The 27,524-nt window shown below is 44.9% G+C and overlaps 1 protein-coding gene across 6 annotated transcripts; it reads left to right on the forward strand.

Annotated features, from left to right (window-relative positions):
- hmbox1b (homeobox containing 1 b) lies at nt 1-27,524 on the forward strand. 6 transcript variants are annotated; one of them, XM_063495056.1, is made up of 10 exons: nt 2-290; nt 2,220-2,915; nt 9,860-9,945; nt 11,851-11,961; nt 16,757-16,910; nt 17,126-17,208; nt 17,606-17,701; nt 19,071-19,165; nt 21,788-21,871; nt 23,622-27,523. In XM_063495056.1, the coding sequence occupies exons 2-10, from the start codon at nt 2,236-2,238 to the stop codon at nt 23,763-23,765; spliced, it is 1,533 nt and encodes a 510-aa protein (XP_063351126.1). In that variant the 5' UTR covers nt 2-290; nt 2,220-2,235; the 3' UTR covers nt 23,766-27,523. The 6 variants fall into 6 exon arrangements, with proteins under 6 accessions (XP_063351128.1, XP_063351129.1, XP_063351126.1 ...); XM_063495054.1 differs by having other exon boundaries at nt 2,223-2,915; XM_063495055.1 differs by having other exon boundaries at nt 2,226-2,915.

Raw genomic sequence — 27,524 nt, forward strand, 5'->3', positions numbered from 1 at the left:
CAGGGATTTGTAGTCCTCAGCGTAGGGAACGCCGCCGCGTGTTGGAGGCCTTTGCGGGAGTGAAACTACAGTTCCCTCAGAGCTGCTCGGAGGTGTTAGTTGTCAATATGGCTGTTGTCAGACAGACAAAGCAGAGAGGCAAATAATTCGCCTCTGATTAGAAATCCTTGGAAAAGGGTCGGACAGGGCACTGTTCCCAGCTGCTTTATTGCTCGGCTGCAGTAAACGACACCGCGCCTCTTTGCTTCCGTTACAAAGTTAAATGGTTAAGTGGACGATTTGAAACCGAGGTAAGTCCTGTTACTCGGCTCTCTCGACACAGAAAGTGATGTTATTAATATCAAACGCTCGCTAGCCAGCGACGGCGGCTAACGTCAGCTAGTATCGGCGTTGGCACGGCTAGCGTTGTATGCTAATCATCGCACGAGCCCACGGCGACCCGCGTAGCCCACCTCAGGTGGCTAATCGCCCTCCGCGATGCCAGGGGGCTGTTGTCAGTGTGGATTCAGCCTCGGGGGGCAGTGAAGAAAACGAGAGCAATCCTCGAGTGTTACGGAGGGCTCGCCGTGCTGGGTAATTTTGACGTTTAGTCAGGGCGGTTTGTCCGTGTGCCGCACGGAGCGCTCGCTAACGTTAGCTTTCGGGCAAAGGGCGTGAAAGCTGGCATCAACAGCGCTTCGCCTGCAGCGCTGAAAGGCGCGACGGATCTGTGCTCTCACTGCGGGCCAGCAAAACAAAAACACATGGAGGGAGAAGAGATACCGCCAACTGCGGGGCGAAGCACTTTAAGACTGGAAGCGTTTAGAAAGCTGCGCTGTCAAACAATCTAGAGTTTGGTTAGGAACATCTGATGCGTCTAACCCGTGTTTAACGACACCGTGGCTGTGCTTTTATTTTATTGTAGTTTTGCTGTTGGCATGACAAACACTCTCTGAGTTCGTGAACTTAGCTGGGCTGTTATCAGGGGACATCCAAGCCCGATAGGAATGCAGACAGCTCCATCTTTAACTGCTTTAGTTACGTGCAGGGTGAACTTTGCCTTCTGGGTGAATGGGTAACTTACCCACTTGATCACAGTGGGCATGAATTCAAATGTTCTTGTTTGCTGGTTTGTTTGCAGCACACATTTTGCTTTCACTTGCATGTTTAAGCTCACTAATCCAAATTGTGAGCTTAAACATAATTGTGTGTTGTGTGCAGCCCGTCTTTCTGGGGTGTGACAGATTTTGACTCTGCTTGGTAATGATTTACAGCATTAGCAGCTCACCTTCTAAACACCAAGGAAGGACTAGTTAATGTTCACCTGTTAGCGCTGCAGAAATAATGTGCTCAGACCCAAAATGACCCTTTACTGCACGTGTCTGAAGTCCTGGTAATGGTTTATGTGCCAGTGTCCCCCCCCCCATTATTTATGATAACTTCAAATGCACTCAGAAGTCATTTATGTTTCCTCCCCCCTCCCCTCTGTCCTCCGCACAGTTTGGAGAAAGACAGATGTAGAAAAATGCCAGTGACCCCTTTTAAACCGTTTATCATATCGGCACAGGTCGGGCTGGCACAGAAGATGGAAAATCTGCCGCAGTCTGATTCCAGTTGCATTGATTTTGAGCACAGCAAATTGCTCATGAAACACATACAGCGTGGGTGGTGCACAGAGCAGAGGATGTATTGTGGCTCTTAAAGAACGACAGACAGAATGTTAAGATAGCATCAGCTGTCAAGGTGACTCTGGCACTCTGCGCGTGTTGCCTGCTGCTTCCCAAAAATAGCTGATTTTTATGCCCTGCCCCTCCCCTCGCCTTTTTTTTCTTTCACACTTCTGTCTCTCGCTCTTGTCTTCCTTTTCTTCTCCGCTGCCTCTTTATATTTTCTTCCTGCAGTTTTTTTATTCCCCTCCCTTCCCACCCGTTTTATGCCTACTTTATCCCTCTAACTCTCCTCCGCTACCTTTATCCTCCTTCCCCATCATTCTCCCCATCTGCGACTGCGTTCCTTTTCACTCTTTGCTACTTAATCCTCTCATTTCCTCTGTCACTCCGTCCCCTCCACTGCCTGACTTGCTCCTCCTTTCCTTTCCTTCTTCCTTTCCTTCTCCACTTACTTTTCTAAGGATTCCTTCCTACTTTCCTCAACTTGCCCCGTCTGCATTTCCTGTTTCCTTTCCTCGCCTTGTGTTCCTCTTGTGTTTCTCAGCCTGTCTGTATTGTGTCTCATCTCAGCAGCAGCAGCAGCAGGATGTCTGAGTTCAGCGAGGAGCCGCGCTTCACTATTGAGCAGATAGATCTGCTGCAGCGGCTGCGTCGCACCGGCATGACCAAGCAGGAGATCCTGCATGCGCTCGACACTCTGGACCGGCTGGACCGGGAGCACGGCGACAAGTTTGGCCGCCGCACCTCTTCCTCCTCCTCCTCCTCGTCCTCCTACGGCGTAGGCGGGGCCAACAGCTGCACCAACAACTCTGCCTCTAATACTACTACTACCACGTCATTCAACAATAACAACACTGCCTCGGCAACCACCACCTCTTCAGCGTCATGCAATGGCGGCGCCATCAACAGTGGCAGTGAGGGTGGAGCCGCCGAGCACGCTGCCGCTGCCGCCTCTTCAACGACCTCCAAAATCTCCACAGCCACGCAGACGCAGTTCAACAGCGCCGGGGGGCTCTCGCTGTCTCCCAGCAACAGCTACGACACGTCCCCACCTCCAGGGCCGCCGCCGCCCTCTGCCATCCTGCCGTCCCCGGTCTCACTGGTGGCCCTGACACAGAACGGCCGCGACAGTCTAGCTGCCACCCCCAACGGAAAACTGTCTCCGCCACGATATCCGGTGAACAGCGCTGCAGCGACGCGAGCGTTCGGGTTTGAATCTACAGAGGAAGATCTGGATATCGATGATAAGGTGGAGGAGCTGATGAGGTGAGTATGAACAGAGAAACTTTGTCGAGTGTGTTTGTAGAACTGGGAAGAATAATGCATTCTAATGCACTGCACAAAAACGTCACCAGAGGGCAGTATGTAGTAGTACCAGGCTGCTGAGCTCAGTAAGCTGTGAAAGATGGCGACGGGGAATAATACTGTGGGGTTTACTGCTAAGATGGTGAAACTTCAAGCGGCTAGTCTGAAATAATCATCGACACGCCTCTCAGTCTAGCGTGGCGCTGTCCACAGTCACAGTACTTTCACAGAAAACACACGGACGACACTGAAACTGTTTCTACAACTCGATGCCTTTTGTCCTGTTTTTTTGTTCTTTAAGGTTGCAGCCGTCACTAGGTTGGGAGATTGCTTTTTATTACCAGTAAAGCTGGTAAGGTGAGGGCTAATTAGCAGGAACCTCAGTTGAAGCTTCATTGTGTGCAGCTGCTGCTAGAACTATACATGAAGCTGTAGATATCTCATGTTCATTTGTGTTCATGACCTTGGGGCTCTAAATTTAATATCCGTGCTGTAGCATTTAGCTTCATGTTGCATAAAATGTCTCTGGGAAGCCTGTCTGTAGGTGATGTTACTGAAACAGTGATGAAATGGTTCAAACTTGCTTCACAGCAAGAAGGCGCTAGCAAAAAGTTACGGGCAGATTTAGATAAAAACCTTTGGAGGTGATTGTGATTTGGATCCAAATTTGTGTGAGAGGAACAAGATTGGACACTGAAGAAAGTATTGCAAACGTATCTGGATGCATGTGCTCAGTTGGATGCACGTGGAGGGAATTTTCTGGCTTGGCTGAATCGACACACCTCTAAGTCTGAAACAGCAGCAAGTGCAAGGTTGGTTCATCTTCTCAGGGAGTCTTTTGTGATCTTCATTCTGAGGTTTATCCCACTTTGTCACTTGACTTTTACCAGTGGGACGTCGGGATGTGCGCACTGATGAGCTCATTAGTGAGCTCGTAGTGTTACTGATTGACCAAAGCTTTAGGAATCTATTTAGCTTGTTTATTTGTACAAAGCTCATTTGAGTGAACACACAGCAGTTAAGCAGTGGGTTTAAAGCTGCCTGGGTCCTTCCTGTGGAGAGTCTGCATGTGTGGCTGCTCTGGTTTCCTCCTGCAGCCCAGAGTTAATTGGTAATTCTAAAATTGGCCGTAGGTGTGGACTTGAGATGGAGAGAGCATGTAAGTGTATAGATTGGAGCCCTGTGCGAGTGTGGCTTGTTTGAATGGTCAGGAAGACAACAAAAGCACTATGGAGACGACTGTCCTCTCCATAAAGCTTGAGGGCTTTTCCCCTTTAACTTTCTTATATCATATTGTGATGATGATGCCCACTTGAGGGGAAATCAGGGGGCTCTACAGTATGGATCTAACATACAGCTAACAAAAAGTTGAATTTCACTATCAAAAGCTTGTTTTAGCAACTTGTGGTAGCAAGGTGCTGTCGATTCCTGAGACACCTAAACATAACAGTTACTCTGAGGTGTCAGAGTTGTCCACACTCCACTATAACACATGTTATACACTCTTTAAGATAGAGGTGGAGGTAACGTCCCACAGTGGAGAGCTGTGCCTCGTTTGGCCCACAGGTGTGGGAGGGTTGTCTGTAATGGCACAAATAAGAGGGGAAAACAGGGTTAACGGCACGGTTTCACAGTAATGGGCTCATCCAGTGACGTGTGTAAGGAGTTTCATTCATATAGACAAACGGGTCATTTTCTCCAGTTTGTGTTGTAGACTTTTGCAGTCACAGCGTCCTTAATCTGACTGTGTGGCTGCACCCGTTCCTGCGTGACGGCCTTTCTGCCAGCGGCGCTTTAAGGCGGTATTCATCTAAAGCCACGAGTTTGTCTGGGATGATGCCCAGGTGCTAAACGGCCGTAAGCGTGGACTCCAAAACCTCTTTGGCTGCCTCGTGCCAGTAAGCAAAGTCTGAGAGTTGAGTTTGTGGTCTTGGTCTTGGCAGTCATTTTCACACATCTCCACACCTGATTGTGCACACTAGTGTGTTTCCTAGTTTGTCTTCAGCTCTATTTTTGTATTGAGCTCTATATTTGTCAGTGACCAAGTCAGTTCATCGTCTGTTTATCTTCTTTACTAAAGTAATAACTGACCTGGAGGTGTTGAAGATGGCGTTCTTTTTTTTTAAGGTCGTATGTGTGTGGAAGCGTCTCTTTTACACTGTGTCGGTTGTTTGCACATCGCTGCTCGCTGTCACTGAAAAGATGAAATGACAGGGAGAAAAAGGTTGCTTTGGGCGGATTTCACAGTGAAGGAAAGTAGAAGTATACTGAGACGACTGGTGCTCCCTGTGTCCTTGCATCGTTCCCTCCTCGGTGTGCGCTCCTCACCGCGGTCGTTTTTATGGACTCTCGCTGACACAAACAGACTTTTCTTCTGCCTCGGCTCTGATGTTAGCCGGGAAATAAATCAAATGATTTTTTTATTGATAAGGATAGAAGGCCAGTGAGGTGCAGAGCCTTTTCTCCTTTATGGTTAAAAATAAAAACCCAGGCTGTAGGTTACATATAGTCAAACGCAAACCCTTTAAAGCCCACCATAGACCCAAATCTGCTTATCTTTATATTTTTACATGCTGTAGTGCCATTTCTGGGACCATTTCAAGTTGCGTTACATCAATACAACTGTTATATCCCAAATTGTAATAATATGTATGCATTAAGTTCACAGTAACTACATAAATTGCTAAAAAGTGCAATAAACTAACAAAAAATGTAAAATCGTCTTTGTTTTTTACACATATTTCCAATTACAGTAATTTCACAGGTAGATCCCGCAAAACTGTAAATGCAGAAAAGTTGCACAAAATAGTTTCCAACCACAGGAAATTTATTTTGAGCGTCTTCATAGTTTCACTTTTAGATACACCAAAGAGAAACAAAACAAGGAAAAACAAAAATAAATATTATTGTGCACAATTCGCAAAAAACAGCATCAAAATAAACGATTTGCAGTTTAAGTTCTAAGAATCCCAGAAACTATGCAGAAAGGCAAAAAGTCCAACATGGCGGACATGCGATAGTTCGAGCTGACGTTAAAGTGCCGTAAACAGCTGATCAGATCAGCAAAGCGTGTTTCTGGAATATTATGTTTTTGTTGTTGCCGGCACTTTTTACGCGATTTTGCAAAGCCATAAAAACCGCGGCCTGGGACAGGCTGAATGCATATAACTCCTCATATTTCAGATGCAAAAGAAATATTGCGCTAGCTTATGTGGTTGCAATTCTACCGGCATTTAAAAATAGTTGTGCAAAACGGAGCGTGCGCGCTTCGATAGGCCTTGAAGGGTTAAAGCTGTCAAGTCTGGTTGTGTCTATGCACACACAAAAAGCCTTGTACACATGGGTTTCCATGTGCTTCTTGCTTTCTTGGAAAAGGATTCATGTTCAAAGATTTCAAATATCAGTTACCAGAATTAAAAATGTTCTTAAAAAAAATCTCTTGTTACACAAATTTACCTTCACTTGGAGGTAATTTTAGAAAAATGGAGGCGGAGAGGGCAAAGACAGCAGTCCATGTGTCTCATCTACTACATCTACATCTACTCTACAGTTTGTTCATACAAAATGTTTTTATGGTGAAGTCTGAAGTATTTGCGAGCAGTGTTATCTAGAAATGTTTTTAGGCCGAATGTCTGATATGATTTCAGGAACCTGGAATTTCAAAAGTGAAGCTAAAGTTTGACACAATCGTCTGAAAAATGGATGTTACAGACAGCAGCGGCGTAGCTGACGGCGTGTGGGAAGGAGGCTAAAATCTGTAACACAATAATACCATGAAACGTCTCAAACCAGATAAATGCTCTTAAACACATTAGAGCTCCAAAATTGAGAAAAAAACAAAAATGTGATATTTAAGAAAAAAAAAAAATTTGCGCTGGCCTCGTTCTCTCGTATTTGATGCAAAAACCGTTTCTGTTTGCATCTGTAACACTAATGATTCTTCATGCTGCACGATCTGTCTCGTGCACCGCAGCTGTTGTATCTGATCTCACTGAGTCAAAGGCTGAGCGTTTTGCTTACACAGATTACGTTTTCATATCCAGCCATGTTCAATATGAGCATGCACCACTGTAACAGCACAACTACAGACCAGTAGTCCTTGGACGAATCCTGGACGTCATACGCTTGTCTCACAGAGATGCAGCATATAGACCGTTACACATGTACTAAGAAGAGTGTTGGACGGGGCTGTGACGTGTGGATGGGCCCCAGGCACCGTGGGCCCTCCTATTTCTGGGGCTTTTCACGCATCCGTGACGTCGCCCTGTTGACAAAGTCTGTCACTCACAGACTGACAGACATATATGCCGACGTACTCCAGATCTGTTCGGGGACCCATTTTGTGATCATCACACACACACACACACACACACACACACACACACACACAGTGAAAGCAGCAGCAGCTGCGTCATCACGACTGCTGCATGTGCCCTACATTATCTGGCAGTGCTGTTCGTTCCAGCACAGAGGAAGTGGAAATGTTTTAGCTGCATCACATACACCAAAGTTGTTGTCCTCCTCGTTAATCCCCAGAATTTCAAAGGGTGCCCTGGGAAACAGGAGCCAGTCATATTTGTACTTTTTACTTTTTCTGTAAGATTGAGAAAGAGCCAACCCATCTCTGCATTTGTAATTCCAAGTGCAAATAACCTGTTTCCCCAGCTTGAATATGAGAGTGCTCTGCTTGTCTTCATGCAGCCTAGCCTGCCGGGGTTAACGCAGACCGGGAAAGAAAACATAAACTTTGCAGTTTAGTCCCATCTAAATGACCTCCCTGACTCGGGCATTTGCTCTGCTGTCGTGAAACTTGCCTTTCCAGCTCCCGTCACTTTGACATCTGACTTGAGGAAATGTTTTGCTGTCGCAGCACGCCCGTCTGCAGTTCAGCTGCGACACAAATGCAGATCTGTTGCCAGATTCTTACTATGAAGATGGGGACTAAAGAGATCCGGTTTTAATACCGGATAAAGAGACGGCAGCGTTCTGGTCTCTCCTTAGGAGCAGAGCACGTGATGGATGAGATTTTTGGCTCGTTCCCTGCGTCGCCCACAAAGATGTGCATCCCGTGAGGCTTCAGAGCAACCCGAGCCGGCACAGAGGCGTTTTTGTCGGGACGATGCGTATCGTCAGAAAAGGGAACCGCTCGAGTTCAAGCTGATCTCCTGTAAGAGGGAAGAGAAAACAAGCTTTCTGTTGTGCACCTCTGGAAACATTACATGAAACTGCATTTAGTAACATTCAGTTTGATTAGGTTTTGAGAGCAGAGGCTCAGAAGTTTTTCAGGCCCATTGACAGGTACAGTGTTCATAATCTATTAAAGTGTGCGTGTTAGCCGCCTCGTCTCTTCCTCCTCTAAGCACTTCACACATGAGCTGTCTCCTCCTACTGCTGTGCTGTCCTGCTGCCTTCAGCTACCCTGTGTGAACTGTACGAGTAAGAATAGGCTCCATCGTCAGCGCCGCACCGACCGGCCCGCTGCCTCTGCATTAGATTACACGTCCTTTTTAGAATGACCGAGAAGTTAAGTAGCGTTCAAAAGCCCTCGTCTGCTGCAGGGCTCTCCAGCTTCTCGCTCGGCAGGGCTGCGGGGACGTGACACGAGGTCTCAGCCTGTCCACGGTCCCACGGTGCCCTTTCCCTTTTTTCTCACTTTCAAAGTGCACACTTGCTTCTCTGCAGGAGTTTGGCCTTTGAGTTGGCACCCAAAACATCCCCCTCCTCTCCTCCCCCCTCCTCAGTCTTGTAGCTTGTACAGCAGCTCGTGCTACATTGATTCACTGGTGTCGATACAAGCAGCATTTTTTTCTTCAGGCTCTAATTTTAGCCCGCGCCGTGAGAGGCTGGCGTGGATGATATTGATGCTGGATGTCAAAGAGTCGTGACGCATTTTCATTTCACAAATATGCCAAACAGAGTGCTTAGGACTTTGATGCGATTTCCATTTTGACTGTGTGAGCCTGGGATAGCGGCTGGTTCAAAGGCTGCTGTGATTGTATGGTTTGTGGGGTGGGGGGGCGCCTGCTGGAAACGCTGTCGTGTAGAGAGAGGGGAAAAAAACCTGAATGCACTTTTAGATTTAGACATCTGACAAGTGTTCAGTCTGTACTAGACGGGAATGAAGCTGAGACATAGCGTGTGTGTGTGTGTGTGTGTGTGTGTGTGTGTGTGTGTGTGTGTGTGTGTGTGTGTGTGAGTGTATATGTATGTATGTATGGGAGGGGAATGGGCTTGAAGCCAGAAAGCAGGGTGGGTACACTGTGTGACTACACATCCTGCGTTCCTGCGAGTCTCTGCATGCTTTATATATATTTATTTATTTTCCTGCTGCTGTGAAGTCAGATAGCGGAAACATGCCCTTTTAAATGCATTTTGAAAATATAGATTACTGGATTGCGGCTCAGCTCTTAGAGCCTCTGCCTTCATGTTCATCTGAAATGCAATGCTGATTATGTGGGAGCTATAAAAGAAGAAGAGGGGAAAGCCACAGTACATGCTGTCGACGTGCGGGCCAGAGCAAAGAGGAGCTGCGGTTTCACAGGTTGGCCGTGAATAGGTGCAATAAAGAAACACAGATTGAATCATCATGAATGTGTTATTGTGCAGAAAACCAGACAAATGGCTTTTTCCAAATGAGCACAGAATTGGTGACAAAAGCATTAAACATGTATGCATTTCCCCTTTTAAGCTGGGTAATTATGCAGCAGGTTGCCTGTGTAATTCCACGTGAATGGCACAACAATGAAAGCTGTAATTCACTTCATATATTTTTACAGCTGTCTAGCAGCCAGACGTTGCCCCAGCTTCCCAAATGTATAATAATGAAGCTGTTTTCGTTGCATTTCTGCCACCTGTGTCGAGCTGCAGGTTGTGAAGCGCTATCACTGTGTGCTCTGTGTTTGCAGGAGGGACAGCAGTCTGGTGAAAGAGGAGATCAAAGCCTTCCTGGGGAACAGGAGGATCTCTCAGGCAGTGGTGGCACAAGTTACCGGTTAGTAACTGACACGCTCGGCCACATCACTCGCATCAGCCGTTTTCTGTTGCCATGCTACATTTGCTCCTCCTCACTTTTGACATTGGCGTTTGAGGAACTTTGTGTTATTGTGAAAAGCTTGTGTCCTCCTGACCGCCTGCCGCGTTATCGTTGACTTGGGCTGCCCCCTAAACACTGACAAAGCGCCTGATTTCACACATCTCTGTCAGTGGACCTTTTTTGTGTGTCTGCATCATCTCACACAAAACAACACAAGATCATTTTTACACGTCGAGCTGTTTCTCACAGATTGGCGGGGTGTTATGTGCACGCGTTCTTGAATTCATTATGAAGTGAGTGTTCGTCGGTTTCTTCTTTGAAAGTTTTCCCCAAGTGCTCACTGAGCAGTATGATACGCTTCCTCTCATCCTCCACATGAACTCTGTCTCCAGCGTCTTGTTCAGCAGTCCTTGTCCTGAGTTCGGTGCATGAACCAGATTTCCACCTGCTGCAGGATCTCAGTGGTGACCCTGCAGTGCTGCTGCTGCTGTGCAGGACAGTGGAGCTGGAGTCTGACCGCAGCATCAGAAGCTCGTGGATACTGAGCCTGCACACAGCTGTAAGGAGACTGAGGGCCTTTTCACACCCATGGCTTGGTTTCTCCTTACACAGGAAGATGTTTGTGAACTCATCAACACGTGAGAATATTTAGTCCTCTTATTGGCCAGATGTTCCCGAGAAACAAAGTAAATATAGGAGGAAGGTGTTCTGGATTGGTGGAGAATTTTACGTTAATTCCATGGCTGCGAGCCAGAACTTTGCACGTCCAACCTTTGGCATCCCAAAATGGGTAGGATACACGACTACGGGAAGTAACTTAAATTTCCACCGTACACCTGTAGTTGGGTCAGATCGAGGTCGTATCACGTTCACACCACAAATAAAAAGTTCATTAGGAACCGCACCAAGACCCTTCGGAGGATTTAGTGTGGTTCCTAACACACGACTGGAACCGCAGCTGGATCGTGGTTTCGCCAAAACACTCGGCCGATACTTTGTTCACACCTCGGTGACTGAAGCGCAGCACAGGAGTGTGCAAACTGACTGGGGCAGTGTTTACATGCCCAAGGACCAAATTACTAAAGCCCCAGTGTCACAGGCCTAGTTTGTGATCAGTTTGGTCAACAAAATTTTGCATTAAAGACACGCGGGTGTCTGTATTCACTAACTAAAAGCTGAGCAGTAGTAAAACTTGAAAAGTGTGATGCAAACGGGAAACAGAACTTTTGCACCACATGTTTCACAACACGTGGTGCAAAAGGCGCCACACAAAGGGTTTTTAAAACAGCATGACGCTTCATATTGAGGAGAGGCAGCTGAAGGCCAATCAGTGTGCTCTGACATGAGGGTGAGCTGAGGCTGTACGGGCTCTCGAAGCTTGGACCAGTTGTTCTCAGGTCAGATTTAAGGTGGAGTGCAAAGAAAGGCTGCTTTGTTACCAACAAGTCACCTGTATAATTCTGAACTCTGTATTACAGTTGACCCGTAGAAGAACACACCTGTGCTGTTGCACACATTGTGGGTTTGTTGTTTTTGTTTTTCTGCAGGTATTTATTAAAGTCAGACAAAGGAATGTAACTAACATTACTCAATAACCAAACAGGTGCTGCAAAATCAGGCCAGAAACCCTGGCATTTAAAAAGTCATACAGCTCAAACTCTAATTTCCAGATCCAGCGTCCAGCAGCGTTTGACTGATAAGTGATGGAGGAAGACAGAAATTCTGAACTTATGTGAGAGGAAACGCTGTGTGGTCCTTTTCCTATTCTCCTCTGTTTCTGTTGAACTCTTCCAGTGCTTGTCTACACTTTGTGCTCTGTGCAAAAACCACTGTGTTGTAATTTGTTGTCTGGCTGCTTTCCAGGCATCAGTCAGAGCAGGATCTCCCATTGGCTGCTGCAGCACGGCTCCGACCTGAGCGAGCAGAAGAAGAGGGCTTTCTACCGCTGGTACACGCTGGAGAAAACCACACCAGGTACATCTGGCTTGATTAACTGGCACAATATGTTTTGGCGCTTTGCCCTCATTCGACAGTTGGCAGTTGAGAGTACGTGATAGTGGGGGAAGGGGTGACCCTGCAGTTTGTGTGTGTCGCTCAGTGGAAGTAAATCGGAGACGATCTCCCCTCCGTATAAGATCTGCTTGTCACATGCTTTGAATCTTTTGCGCCAACCGAATCTCGAAAACGGCCGTCTTAGCGATGCACACGTACACGAAGAGCACATTTGACTGCGGCTGTTGCTTAGCAGCACACACTCTCTTGTTAATTTGTCATTTCTGCAGCAGTTATGAAGGATCAAAGCAAACGGGAAGGCTGTTTCACCTCCACCGAAGTAAGAAAATGAGGAGAGCAGAGTAGAGTACAGTCAGCACAAACACAGCCTAAGTTAATGAGAATCGGGGAGGAGCAGCCGACTAGGAAATGAATAAATAATTGTTTTGTCCTGAGCATCCTTCACTCAGAAAGCAGCAGAGCGGAAAAGCAGAATGAAGATGGAAGAAGAAGAAGAAACCTGGTAGTGAGCTCCGCATCAGTGTGGACGCCCCATCGTCGCCTTCTGTCTGCTTAAGTTATTGTAAAGTGGTCACGTGACATCGCTACATTGTTACAAGCTGTTCAGAAACACATTTTCACTTCTTCATGACGACGAGGTCATCGGTTCACCACCACCACTCTAGTCTGAGGTCTCCATTTGGCTTTGATTGGTGGGACAAGGTGGGAGGGGCCAAAGTTTTCTGTTGCTGATGAAGCCATAGTGTTAATCTTGGTAAGAAGTCTCTAAGAGCCTCGAGGTGCACCTTTAAAAACCATCGAACAAGAACAAATCTCTTTACTGAAAACAGGGGTCTCAAACTCGCGGCCTCACGTCACCCCTACTCGCTTACTACTGCGTACACCTCTGTCTGCATATACGAACACAGTGGGAGCAGAAGTGCTGCCACGTGGGTTACTTTGGTCGTTCAATGAAAGGCTTCAGTTAGTTCAAATCTGCGTTCACGTTTGTTTGTTTTACAATATTTGAAGTTTAAAAACACAAACACTGTTTTCTGTTTGTTTTGCACTACTTGAACAGCAGAGTGGCCCTCAGCTTATTTACGTTTGACAACCCTCGTTTAAAGTGTTAAAAAAACAGTTTGGTATTTGGCCTCGTGGCTTTAAGCAGAGCTACAAATTAGCCTGGGTTCCCACACAGTTGTTGCCAGTGCTAATGGCAACAGAAGGTATGTGTATTTATGTGCACAAATGTCTCCCAACATATGTCCCAGTTAATTGTTTTCTTCAAAGCTTGTTTCATGAGTCGGTCCCAACAGCAAAGATGTAAAGATGGCAGCAGAGTTTGCCTCTCTGAGCTCAGCACGGAGGCAAAGGAAAGCAGCACCGTAGGAATAAAACTCGCTGCCTCCACTGTTAAATGTTGCTGTGATAATAAAGTGATAATAAAGTAGTGAACATCTTCTGGTATTTGCAGAAATGTTAAATGTTAACAAAAACAGTTTGAAAACTTGGCATTGAATGTGGAACTCGGAGGTGCTCTAAGAAAACTGGAAGAAGAGCTCCAACAAGAAGGGACTACAGGAAGTGACCCGGTGATCAGCTAGGAAAGTAAGGCTACGTCCACACGTACACGGGTATTTTTGAAAACGGAGATTTTCCGTTTTCGTTTTAAAAAAAAATCCCGTCCACACGTAAACGCAGAAATGAAGGAAAACGCTGCTAGGAACATGCCAAAGCAACAGGTGGCGATATATTCCTAACCTGTAGAAATGTTGGCCAATCAGAAGTCTAGAAGCCTCGGTAGGAAATAGTAAACAAAGATGGGGCATAGAAGCAGAACCGAGTCGTATGTGTGGAGGGACAGTAACTGTGTGTATATATGTGAGCATTTAAACACTGCAGAGAGTACAATTAACAGTAACAGTATTGTAGAAATTCATTTCACCGAAATAATAACGTGGCGCACAGTGTGACGTCAAAAAAGGCGCACACCTTTGACGCTGCGTTTTCTCCGTTTTTCTCGTCCACACGTAAATGCAAAAACGGAGTTTTCGAAAATATCCACCCTGGCAGGCGTTTTTAAAAATCTCCGTTTTCAGTGACCAAAAACGCCGTTTATGTGTGGACGAAAGGTGCAAACGCATAGAAAAATGTGCGTTTTCAAAAATACCCGCGTACGTAGCCTAAGAATCTGCATCCAACTTGAGTAATTTGTAGCTGTGTAGTATCAGATTCAAGGTGTGACACAGTTCCTTTAATCATGAAGTTAAAGTGAGATAGAGGTAGGACTGCAGTACGAGAGGCATGAAGGTTTCCTGTGTCGTCCTAACTGATGACTGTCACGTCTTCCATATTATAGTGTTTTGATCACTGTATTATGGAATCTACTTACTTAGAGCTTAGCGGCAGTTAAAGATGTGACTTTGTGTTAGATAAAGAAATGTTAGAACCAATGACGTTTGTTTTAAAGAAATATGGCTGTCAGCAGAACGATAACGGTAGAAATCTAGAAATGTATTTAGAGGCAAAGTTCTGACTTTTTACTTCATTTGAATTTTTCACATATTTACTGAAGTCTTCAACATTTAGTTTGCCGTGTGTTATCTTTCACAGCTGTACTGAGTTTGCTCTGTTTGCTTCACTTTATCCAGGCTAGACCTTTTTCAGTGACCTTTATTAGACTTTGATATACTCCTTTGTAAAATACAGAGCAGTCAGCCGGCGTGCGTTGGCTGTCCTATAGCATAAAACAGGCTGATTTGATTGGTAAATTATTATAAGCTAGCTAACTTCCCCCTAGCTGCTTCACCAGTTAATGGGGCGTGGAGTGTGAGGAGTGGACCCAGGTGCAGACATTCTAAAACTCAAACTTAACTGATGATGAACCGTTTATTAAAGCAGACAGAACAGTACAAAATAAAAGGGCGAAAACAACGCAAACTAAGCAATAACCTAAACTGGGTAAACTAGAAAGGAAACATGAACCATGAAAAACCCTGGCAAGTAGAAAAACAAACAAACTCTAAACATGGCAATGATGATGAGGATATATGAAAACCTGAATGCAGGACATGGCATGGGAACAACGCAGACGATCCGACAAAGACTGAATGAGAAGGCACAGACTAAATACACACAGGAGGCTAATGAGAGAAGTGGGAACACATGGGGGCACAGCTGACACACATGAACATAACGACCTCACAGTGGAAGAGTAAAACTAAACACAATGAACACAGGAACACAAGACCTCTTCAAAATAAAACAGGAAACATAAGACGCAGACATGACAACCTGAACTTGACAACGTAAGACACAGACATGAAACACATGAAGGGCAAGGGAGACTTAACAGGGGTGGAAGACAAAAGGGGAATCTAATGACAAAGAACTATAACAACCTAGGCATGATAAAAAATGAACTTAGAAAACCTGAAGGGCTTAAACATAAACCATAAACTAAAACTCAAAACGCTGGGTCAAAAGACCCAGGATCGTGACAGGGGCCCACGATCGTTGTTATCTGTTTGATGTTAAACAGCATCATTTGACTTCAGCCCAGAATCAGTGATGACAGCACTGTAGATGATACAGAAGATGAGCTGAGCTAACGTGGTGTTGGACTCCACATTTTAAAGCTTTGTGGTCGTTTTTGTTTTTGTGTGGACAAAATAGTGGAGCACTACATGATCAGCTAATGCGCCTTAGCTCTCTTGTATAAACTGTATGGGTGCAAATCACAGGAAGTACAGTGCGGACGGGTTTCCATTGGCTAAAACCTGCAAGAGAAGCACCAGATACTTATCTGTTTAGGAAAAGCCCTGATTAAAATAATCAACATTTGTGTGGGCCAGAAAGACTAAACAGGAGCCCAGGAACAGTCTGAGCCGCTACATCACACTACTGCACCAAAAATGTTTCCAAATTATCTAAAGATTTAGGATTTACCAGTTTCCTCGAGCTCTTGACCTTCAGCGAGGTGATCTTTGTAACTTAAATTATCTGGGTGTTTGACTGTCATGATGTCTTGGATTGTAAGCCTGTTGTAACAGTGACTGTCCCTAACTGAAGAGGCAGACAAAAAACCAATTTGTTGTTATCAAGTAACTTTTGGTTTGCTGCTGTGTGCACAGTCATCCTGACTCCACACTGTAAAGGGTTAACAGGCGAAACAAGAGACCTGACGCTTCCTTCAGATCCAGCGTGTACAGGCGTGTGTTTTCTGTATCGCCCTATAGCCAGGCAGCAGACGTCCCACGCCTCTGCAGCATGTTCCTCGGTGGAGCCCCGCCAACACCATCAGCTCTGGAAACTGCTCCAAGCTATTTATGGCCAGACTGAGCCCGACAGAGCCCAGCACCCCCCCCACGCACACACGCACCTCCATCGCTGCTGCAGAGAAAATTGACTCCTCATTCACGGCTTTCTAATAAACTGGCACCGGCCAGGTGATCCGGTTCGGCCTTGTTAAATGTCCAAGCTTTGAGTGTAATGAGGTTTACAAGAGAGCTGTTTCTTTTCTGCTGCGGTCGTTACCTGAGCTGACGTGACGCGAGTTTGGTGTCAGATTAACAAAAGACAATGTTGCTTGGTTTTTCACGAAGGACTCGGGGCTCTGGCTGCCAGAGCGACCACGATCCTCACGCCATCGCCATCTCTGCGCTGCTGTTCTGTCTTTCTGTCACTTGTGCTTCCAAACCACAGCGACACCTGCAGACTTGTTGACTCTTCCTGACACGCTGTCGGTTGTAACTGAGTTATCCTCCTGCTGCAGGTGCCACTCTGAACATGCGACCAGCTCCGTTACCTCTGGAGGAAATGGAGTGGAGGCAAACCCCGCCCCCCCTCACCACCGCCCCCGGAACCTTCCGCTTGCGTCGGGGAAGCCGCTTCACTTGGAGAAAAGAGTGCCTGGCTGTGATGGAGAGGTGAGGTCCAGAGGAAGTGTGCACAGATGATAGATGGTAGGAGCGCTTCATAACATCGCTCTTATTTCCTCAAGGAGTCAAAGAAACGGTGCAGCCAGCAAAGCCTCACACGCACTCAGCTGCACCGCGTACACGACAAATAGCAGCCGCTCCAGTTTGTTGACATCGTCCTTGTGAAATTAATTTAATCACTGTGACTCTTGTGCTATTTATAGCTACTTCAACGACAACCAGTATCCAGATGAGGCCAAAAGGGAGGAGATAGCAAATGCCTGCAATGCTGTTATTCAGAAACCAGGTAAACCAGCAGGTGTACAAAGCTACACGCATTTTGTTAACTGTAATGTGAGTGATGGCTTTGTTTGCTGGCTACAGAACTGCGTCTGCATGGTGCAGATATTGAAGCAGCTTGGCTGTGAAATGCGTCGTGTGAAATCTGTGCTCAGATTGACACAAACAGTCACTTGGACTTGAGGACGGCGTGACGTTATGAATTGCGCTCGTTTTGAGCCGTAATTCATAAGATAATTATGACAACATTTGACACAAATGTCTTAAAGCATAAAATGACAACATCAAGACAAGTCATATCCAAACGTGGCCACACTCGGAGTCTTCTTCTGTCAGAATCGGCTTCCTTATCCCAAGTAAAAGGTTTCAAATATGGTGATGCTGTGTTTGTATTTTTCCTCCAGGGAAGAAGCTGTCTGATCTGGAGAGGGTCACTTCTCTGAAAGTTTACAACTGGTTTGCCAATCGTCGCAAAGAGATCAAGAGACGTGCCAACATTGGTAATGTAGCTCTGTTTAAATTACAAACTGTTAATGAAATATGTGTTACCGTGTTCCTGCCAGCTCACCAGGTACGCCGTCTGTCACCAGGTGTCTGCCGTGACCTCTGCAGGAGGCTGGCAGTGAGGAGGACAGCTGTAGGCTCGGAGGATGTTCAGATCAAACTGCTCCAACCAAACTCGGGTTCTTTAAATATGCCGGCAGTAGAAACATTTTTTTATCAGTGCGTTTATTTATTCTTTCAGATGTTTGAGCTTTTTAACATTTTGTCAGAAGCATTTTAATCAATGATGCGATATTTTAGTTGTATGATGAGCCTCCTGCTTTTGTTTCAGTTCATTGGGGTTTATGCACAGCTCTAATAAGGTCTGGACTTTGGTCACTGCAGCTTGACTTTATTTCCTCACTCTTCTGTCATTGGCTAGATTCGCTGGCGTCCCTGGGGTCGCTGTGTGACCCAGCGTGGGTCGAGCTTTAGCTGTCGGACTGATGATGGGCAGCAGCAGCAGTTGCTTCTTTCCTGATTGGCATTGTGTCGCCTGAATGCTCCAGACTTGCAAACTGCCAACACTTTTATAGATGTGCTCACACCTGCTGTTGATCAGCACCTGGCTGCTGCTTACCGTCCTCGTTACGATGGAGGCAGTAAGGCTGGACTCACACGCTGCTTCTGCTTTGGGGCTTAGTGTGTAGTTCTGTGGTTGTCTGATTTTAAGATCTGCTAATGGCCATTTTCATTATGACCTTATATGTAAAACCTTGGAATTAGAAGACGGCGTGTTTCCTTCTTAGCGTGACGGCAGCTGTTCAACAATGTAACGGTGAATTCGATCTGCCGCTCTTTTATATTTTTCAGCCACTTGTTATCTGTTAAACTTTGTATCTGGGCCTTTGGTTGCTGTTGCAACTATAATAAATAGTGTTATAATAAATACAGTTTAAAGAGGTAGGGATGTTGGTTGCATTAAAGTATACATAGAAATACAGTTTATAAATAAGGTGTAATGTCCATGGGTGTTGGCAGTGCAGTTATCCTCCAATCAGGGTGGAGGTAGGGCATGTCTGACAGCCTGTGGGTAAAAAGTCTGTTTGTCCTCGTCTTGATCTTCATCTTAAGATGTTTCAGCCAAATATTTGCAGTATTACTTCACTGCTTTCAGCTGTTTACTTCATCCTTATAGCAGCCTTTATTCTTCCTGAAACCATTTACTTACTACTTTCAGACAGGTTTTTTTACTTTGGAGTATCGTTTCTTTCAAATGTATCGGGGCTTCTGTTGTATCGCTGGGTTACAGTCACTGCTCTCTCATGTTTTGTAGTATTTTCAGTGATGCATCATAAGTCTAACGAGCCATCCTCTTTCTCCAAGAAGCCACAATCCTGGAGAGCCATGGGATAGACGTCCAGAGTCCAGGGGGACACTCCAACAGCGACGACATCGACGGGAACGACTTCTCGGAGCAGGTAGCGCAAAATGAACATGTGATCGTACTGAGAAAAGACTGAGCAGCTTTCTGTCTGCCAGCTTTGTTTTCATAATTGATCAATTTTATTGTCAACAACAAGCACGATGGTTTTATTTTTGAAGCTCCGAGCTTCTCTTGTTAGTGAGCTGTGATCTTTTTTTTTACATGCTGCTCATTTCAGCTTTGTTGACTGTTCTGTCTAATTGGGCTCTGTCTCGTTAGTGTTAATAATCCCAACACGCAGCTTCTTGCAGTGCACCCTGAATATACAAAGCACTTCAAGTTCTCTGCTGTACATGATTGAAACTTGAAACGCATCAGTGAGTAAATGTTCGTGCCCTCGTTTTGTCCTGTTACCAATGGAAACATGTCTGCTTTATCTGGATTGAACACACCAGCTTACTTATGATTGCTCAACAATCAAATCTCAAGCAACAAGGTTACATTTCAAAATATACACTACTGGTCAAAAGTTTTAGAACAGCCCAATTTTTCCAGTAATTTATTGCAGTTCAAGTCATTCAGTCCAGTGAACAGCCTGAAATGGTACAAAGGTAAGTGGTGAAACAGCACAGGTTTAAAACAAAGGTTACCCCCAAACTGAAACATAATGTCCATTTCAGAATGATACAAAAAGACCTTTTTCAGGGAACACAACATGGGTTAACTGTTTAAAGCTGCAGTAATGGAGGTTGATCAGGCCTTGAAAGCTGCTGCTACTAATTCCTACAGCTGCTCCAACCTTCCTGGATCACTTCCAGCCCCCTCTGTCTGCAGTGTCGGAGCACACTGTGGTACCAGACCCTCGACAGCATCAGCTGAACAGTATTGTACTGCAGAAAGTAGAGTGTTGCCACAGAAATGGTGAGAAAAAGGGAATTAACCAGAGAAGAGAGACAGACCATCACAGAAATGTAGGAAAGTCACAGTGTGAGTGAGTACAGTTTCCTTCAGCATCAAAGTCACTCAGAAACAAACTGTGACAGGAAGATGTCTGCAGAGCCAAAGACACACCTGAGTCAGAGTTTCTGAGAGCTAGCAGCCTGTGTGATAGGCGGCTCACTGCATTCTTGAGCAGCTTTCTAAGCGGCTGGTCAAGAACCGTTTTTATCATTTAAGGAATATTTCAAAACTCAGACTAATGGTGTCAAAGGCTGAACCTGAGATGATTATCCATGCTTTTATTTCTTGACGTTTAGACTACTGTAATGGTCTTTTTACTTGTTTTAACAAATCAGCTTTAAATCATCTTCAGACTGTGCAGAAATATGCAGCACGACTTTTAACAGGCACCAAGCGAAGATCTCATATCACTCCAGTTTTGGCCTCCCTTCACTGGTTGACTGTAAGTTTTAGGTTTCATTTTAAAATTTTAGTTTGAACCTTTAGGGCCCTACATGGTCAAGCTCCCCAGTACATATCTGACCTGCTGAAACCGCATTCTTCTTCCCGAGCTCTGAGGTCATCAGATCAGAGACTGTTGGTGGCCCCACGCACTCGATTTAAAACTCGTGGTGATCGGGCCTTTCAGGCAGCAGCAGCAAGGTTGTGGAATTCTCTCTCACTGTCTCTACGCTGTACAGACTCATTGATTCTGTTAAAAAGCAGCTGAAGACATTTTTATATAGGCAAGCTTTTAATTAATTTGTTGTATTTTACTGTTTTACATTGTTATTTGTTGTATTTCCATTCTTTTCATTTTCTTTGTTGTAAAGCGCTTTGTGATTTTTATCTGCGAAAAGCGCTATATAAATAAATTTTACTTACTCACAGCACAACAGCTTCAGGCACAGAGTAATAGTGGTCGTAGTGAGCAAGTCTCAGTTTCAGCTGTGAGGAGAGGACGAGCTGCAGCAAGAAAGCCATCAGTAGGATGTCAGAATAAGACAAAGAGGCTTGGTTCCACAGTGAGTGCCATCAACCGGCTGTTTGCTGATCCACGGTCGCTGACTCGTACAGAGTGAGAGGCACCCTGAACAAAACAGCTACCGCAGCGTTGTGCAGCACCATGCAGCACCATGCAGGACCCTCTGGTATGGACCTAGTTGGTAAGAGGTTCATCCTACAGCAAGATAATGACCCAAACATCAGTCCAAGCTGTGCCAGAACTACCTCAGGAAAACAGAATAAGATGGTGAGCTTGAAAACATGGAGTGTCCAGCACAGTCTCCAGATTTAAACCCCATCGAGCTGGTTTGAACTGGACAGAAGAGTGAAAGCAAAGCAACTACAAGGTCCACATTTATGGGAACTTCTGCTGCAGATATGGGAGAAGATTTGATTTCTGTTGTAGCCAGAATGCCACGGCTGTGTTCAGCTGTTACATCTGCCAAAGGAGACACTTTGGTCTATAAACTGATTCCATGATTTCTTTGTTTAACTCCAGTCGCTTTTCTGTCAGAGTGCAATGAGACATTAAACTGCAGGATTTTCACAATAAAAGGCTGGAAAAGTCGGAGTTCTAAAACGTTTGACCGGTAGTGTGAATGTGTTTCTCCTGTGAAGCACCGCTTGCTGTAACCGTGAAAGAGAAGAAGTCATTGTGCAGATTTTACAGTGCTTCTCAGACTTCAGATGACCTGCTAGCTAACGCAGTAACTCTTTGTTGGAATACCTCCAGGCCTGTGACCTCCCCTATTTTGACAAAAGACCTCTCAGCCGACCTTTTGGCCTTTATCGCCTGGAGCCCACCTCGCCCACACAGGTATCCCACACACAGCAACACGCTGAGACGCTGATGTTTGTTACCATAGATTAGTGGATTGGATTTTGATTGAGAAGCGAGTTTCCCATCTGCTGTGTACCTTTGTGTGTGCGTGTGCAGCTCTACAGCACAGCTGTAAATGAGGCCAAAGCAGAGCCACGTTTGCATCAGACTGAGGTTAAAGAGGTCCTCCATCTCCACAGTGCTCTCTCACATTTCTGATGAATATAGTAATCAGATTGCATGTCACTGAAAAGTTGATGACATGCTCGATATCACTGATTTTCGGGCTCTTGTCACGCCAATACGTACAGCGTGTTCTTAACATCCAAACTAAGCTTTTGCAGTAGATGTGGTTCATCTACCGACTGCAGCTGCACTGTTTTACACTCTTCAAACGTCCGTGTACCAGCCCTGCATTAACCTGATTCCAGCCTTTTTCAGCCGTGAAAAGATGAACGTTTATTGTTGAAGCTTTAAAATATTCATTTTTTACAGTTAAACCTTTAATGATGAACAGCAGCGGTCCAAATCACAAACCCCTCTGAAATCACAGTGACAGGTTTGACCGAGGACAGTATGGATCGATTACTATTGATTGGTTATTGTATTGAGCTGAATTGTTTTCACATAATACACACAGCAGAATCCTTGAATGAAGCTGACGGTGACATTAATGTGGGGATTTTCTCTGGATCAGCACGTTGCTGAGTGACAGAAGGATGAGGTGTTGTAGACGATCCCTGCGTGTGATTACCACATTAAACAAACCGTGAATTTGAATCCAGCTCTCAGTTCAGCACAGTTCACTGCACTGGCTTTGTGTCCATTTACACGGGCACCTGCCTTCAGAGAGTGAAGAATCATGGGTCCCAGCACAGACATGATTGCATGAAGTCCTTCCAAACAAAAGCGAACATTTAGCCCGACAGGGGCGACGCTGTGCATCAGTAGCTGAGTGGTTGAACAGTGGGCTTGGACGAGGTCACCACAAAGGGGAAAGGTTGAAACAGCAGCATGAGCAGTATTGCCCTGTTTCACTTTGCTCATGCACAAACTCTTCGTCTTGGATCCTCAGCAGGGGCCAAGCTAAAGAAGCAACATCAGCCCTAACATGAAAGAGGAGCCCACAGAGCAGGTGTGGTTTAACAGTACACAGCTGCAGGTGATGATGACGTGCAAAGGGTAGCACAGGACCTGGGTGGGGGTGTGGCTGACAAAACTAAAGTGTCACAGTTATTAGGAAATGAAGGGTTTCTGTCCACTAAAATGAAAGCTGGGGCTTAGTGAGCTGTGGATTAGTGCTGAGGGGGAGTGTCAGGGGAGACGTGGGGTCAAATGCATGCAGTTTCTGTCATAGTTCAGTTTTGTGCACACTTGTTTGCTTTGCCTCCAATTCAAATTGGCAGAGCTGTGAGTGCAGTGTGTTGCTGTTAGCGTGACTGTGTGGAGACTCTAGACTCAGTAGTCAGTGTGAGGCTGCAGACATGAACATTACCTCCCAACTGGGGATGGGCACCTCAAGCAACAACACCAGGCTTTCCTTAGAGAGCCACTACTGTCACCTTGTGGTAGAAGTATCCCATTACATGCTTTACTTACTTACTTACATACTTTTTTGTCTTTTTAAATGATTTCCTTTAACATGTCAAAAGCACGTGTTCTTTCCCTACCTCTGATGTAGAGACATTCTGTTTCCTATCATGACCTTTGTCCTTGATGTTCCTCCCAATGCTCCTCCCTCTCCCAGGACGACAGCGCAGCGCACAGCGAGCACCAGGACCCCATCTCTCTGGCTGTGGAGATGGCTGCCGTCAACCACACCATCCTGGCCCTGTCCAGAACCGGAGGGGGGCCCAACGACATCAAGACGGAGTCCCTGGAGGACGAATGAACTGCACAGGACCTGGGATGGAGGAAGGGGACGAGAGAAGGGGGAGTGTAATAGATGGAGTTGGGGGACTGAAAAGAGACCAAAGTAATGCTACTTAGTAAAGCTTCAGCGTCTGCTCCTCAGCATCTGCTCCTCAGCATCTGCTCCTCAGCATCTGCTCCTCAGCCAGCCCCTTACCAACTCTTCCTTCTCTCCTGGCCTCCCCCTTCCTCTCCCCTCCTCCAAGTAATCCTTGTCAACAGTAATTACCCCCAACCCCACCCCACCTTACTCCATATATTGACACAGCTGGCAGAAATGGGTGACTGTAGGCCCTGTGATCTCTGTGGAAATGATCCACAGAAGAAAAGGCGGCTCCCGCAAACCCCTCTAAACGGCGGCTCTTGTCCGGGAGTGTGAACTCTCTCTTCCCTTCAGTACAGGATACCTCTTCTTTCCTTACCTCGTCCTTGCTCCCCTTCTACTTCCCTCTCCAGCCTGGTCGTCTGAGCCGATCCTCAGTCTATCTCACCTCAACGTCAACCTCAGAAAAGTAATGTGTACTGTATATATATTATATACATGTTTTATACATATATATGTATATACATATATATGTATATGGTTCTTATGGTTCTCAGTCTCACTCACCTCATGGTGTGCTACCTATCTACCTACTTACCTGACCCTCAGATTCACCTTATCATTGTGCAATTCATCAGAAGAGCAACCTCTGGCCTAACATCTCGGGAAAAATGGAAGGAAGTCAGCAAAAATGATATCAGAGCTGCGCCGGCACTTTTGTCCTCTGTCCATTCCTCAGTAGAATAAATGGCTTTTGGTTTCCTTGCAGTAGAGCTGCTAGGTTGGATAGAAATGTATCTGAACTTTCTGTAGTAGCCTTACGTTCACGCAGACAGCCGTTGTTTTTTGCAGTACAAGCAGGTTTTCATACAACAGGGATGGGGACTGTGAATCACTGCACTAAGAAACATGTTCAGCACACACTGACAATGGCAAACGGTATCAAGGTTTCTATCCAGCAGCAGCAGCAGTGATTCGAGGTTCCTTACTTGCTCTTCCTCTGGTTCTAGGCCAAACAGCAACTGGACTTAGTCATTTCTGCTCCCTGTGACACTATTGTTAAGTACTAAAGACTATGAGGATCAAGTTACGGTCAGTGTGATAATCGAGCAAACTTTGTAAGCTATCTAATAAGACGAGTTATGCTTTGTTTGAAACGTCATCCATGCCAAAGGAAAAGAGAGACGCTAAGCTAATACTGATCTGAAAACAGTGTTAAAGTCCATCCAAAGTTATTTATACCAACTCCTTTGGCCTACGCAGGTTTATTTCTTGACTCAGTATAGGCTTGACACTACAGCAGGCCTGTGTCAGTAAAGGTAGGTATTAGCGGCCAGGCATACAATGATAAAATACCCTGAAGCTTTTTACTACTTCTGTGACGCTGCCTCGTTATAATAGTAATGTGCTTTTTCTAATATCAGAGAGCTCAAACTAGATCAACTCCACAGTGAAAATGGTTACAAATATCAGAAACATGTTCGAGGCTTCTTTCATCTCTGTAGCTTCGGAGAAAAACTTGCCATCTCAAAGGGAATCGGAGTCACTGACTACTAAAGAGGTGATTTTTCTTTTTTGCCCTGATGGAAGGATCTCCAAAACCATCTCTTACTGAATATCACTATGTTGTGAGGTGGGTTGTTCTTATTCATTGCTGTGGGACTCGACTGTTTATTTTCTGTATTATTTTTTTAAAGCAGTTATTTCTGTATGCCAGATATGTGCTAGCACAAAGTGGAGCTAGAAACTAGGTTTGCTCAGCTTAGCCACAGGACAGAAGCATTAAGGCCAGCTTTGTCTAACGGGGACAAACCAAATGTCTAAAGCTTATTCTTGAACATGTGACATTTATTGCGGCTTTTCTCTGTGAAAACTAGCGTTAGCATTGACTGTTAGCTTAAAACATAAAAGAATTTTTGTATTTATTTATTTTTTAAGTTTTTTCATGATTTATGTGTTTAATCAGTAAAAAACGTCAACCAAGTGCACCTTTTTTCCCTTTTGTAAAAAGCCTGACTCTCTGCTAAGCTAAGTTAAGCTAGCTTCTAGCATTAGCTCCGTACAGTCGTGACGATAATTTTTTAATTACATTCCCCACGAAGTCAGAGTCCCTGCCTTAGCGATGGTTTTGGAGAAAGAAAAGAATATTCTACGAAGCGGGATTAAACAAAACAGTCTGCCAGAAATTTAATGCCAGTCCTCAAGTTTGTGATAGTTTGATTTGGCTGTTGGTGTACAAGCAGGAACCAGACATTAACCGCAGTATTAAACCTGTGAGCTTATTTGGTGCATGATCACCAACTTCCAATCCTTAGCTGTAGTCTAGTAAAGCTTGATTTAATTGTACTGCTTCAGTAAGTTCAAAGCTGCAATACAGTGACTCTCAACTGGGACCTGTGTTTGAAAAAGAAAGAGCTCAAAGCTAAAACAGTATGTATTTATACTCATTTTTATGGTATTGTACAAAAACAAATAATGTTTTGAAATGAATCATGCTTTTTTTTCTAACTATTTTTCTCTTTTTTTTAAATTCTCATTATTTGATTGTTTTGCTCATCCCTTATTTGACTGAACAGCAGTCTCCCCGTTTGTATTGGACATAGTAAGCTACTTTATGAAAAGTAAACCATGATGCACCTTAATGAAAAATAGTATTAACTAAAATTAGTATTTAACTAAGTATTGATGTTAACTAAACTTTAAATGTAACCTTTAACAAAAAGTCCAATTTCCAATATATGATGGGGAAAGAAGAGAAATTCCAGTAGAGCTGCTTCATGTCATTCTAAACTAAAGCCCCAGTATGTGCCAGTCTCTTTGGTAAATAGCACCACACCAAACTCCCTGGTAAAATCTCCAGTTTCTGATTTGAACAAGAGCACAAGCGTGTAAACCGTGCACCCGTTTTTGACTCGGACAGATTGAAGCATTCATTCGTGAACTGAGAGCCTGTCTCTTTAAACTACTTGAAATTAACACTTTTTTTTTCCTTCTAAAGATTTTTGGGGGGAGTTTGGTGTGATGTTCCCCTACAAAACATGCTGCGTGTTAGAACTGGTGAAATTGGCATGCATTCAGAGATTATTCCCACTATGAGACACTTTTTAAATGAACTGCCTTTGACTTTGAGAGATGCCGTGGCCCAGTTAGCAAGTACAAGTTTTAATCCGCTAGTATTTTTGCATGAACGTTGAAGCTTGACAGAAAAGTTCATGGGGTGGATGAAAGAACCCTCAGGTGCTCACAAAGTAGATTGTGCTATTTTTCCTTTTTTTTTTCCAGAAGAAAACTGGAACCCAACTCGAGCGTGACACGGGCACTTCCCCACTCGCTGTCATGCATACTCAGTGGTAGTGCTTGCTTTGAAGGGGCGTCCTCTCTCGTGGTTGTCAGGGTCAACATGCCTACGTGTCCTTCTGTGTCCCCTAGTGCAACACCATCCACTTCATCCCAGTATAGCTCAGAAAAAGAGGACTGAATGCTGTTGTATCAATCTCAAATCTAGTTACGTTCAAAATTACTGTATTGCCCATTTCAGAATTTAGTGCCTTTTTTGGACAGTAGACTGTTCTGTAATTAAGATGTAGTATATATACATTTTTTGTACAGTTTCTTTGTTCATTTTTTTTAACTTGTGTTTATTTTAGTATGATATATATATATATATATAAATATATATAATGTACAAGAGAATAA

The sequence above is a fragment of the Pelmatolapia mariae genome, linkage group LG15, assembly GCF_036321145.2.
Source record: "Pelmatolapia mariae isolate MD_Pm_ZW linkage group LG15, Pm_UMD_F_2, whole genome shotgun sequence".
NCBI classification, from domain to species: Eukaryota; Metazoa; Chordata; class Actinopteri; order Cichliformes; family Cichlidae; genus Pelmatolapia; species Pelmatolapia mariae.

Excerpts from the sequence above, each read along its gene's own strand:
- hmbox1b (XM_063495056.1), top strand. The coding sequence starts at position 2,236 with ATGTCTGAGTTCAGCGAGGAGCCGCGCTTCACTATTGAGCAGATAGAT. Across the intron at positions 9,946-11,850 it reads AGTGGTGGCACAAGTTACCG|GCATCAGTCAGAGCAGGATC; the intron begins GTTAGTAACTGA and ends GCTGCTTTCCAG. Across the intron at positions 19,166-21,787 it reads GGAACGACTTCTCGGAGCAG|GCCTGTGACCTCCCCTATTT; the intron begins GTAGCGCAAAAT and ends GAATACCTCCAG.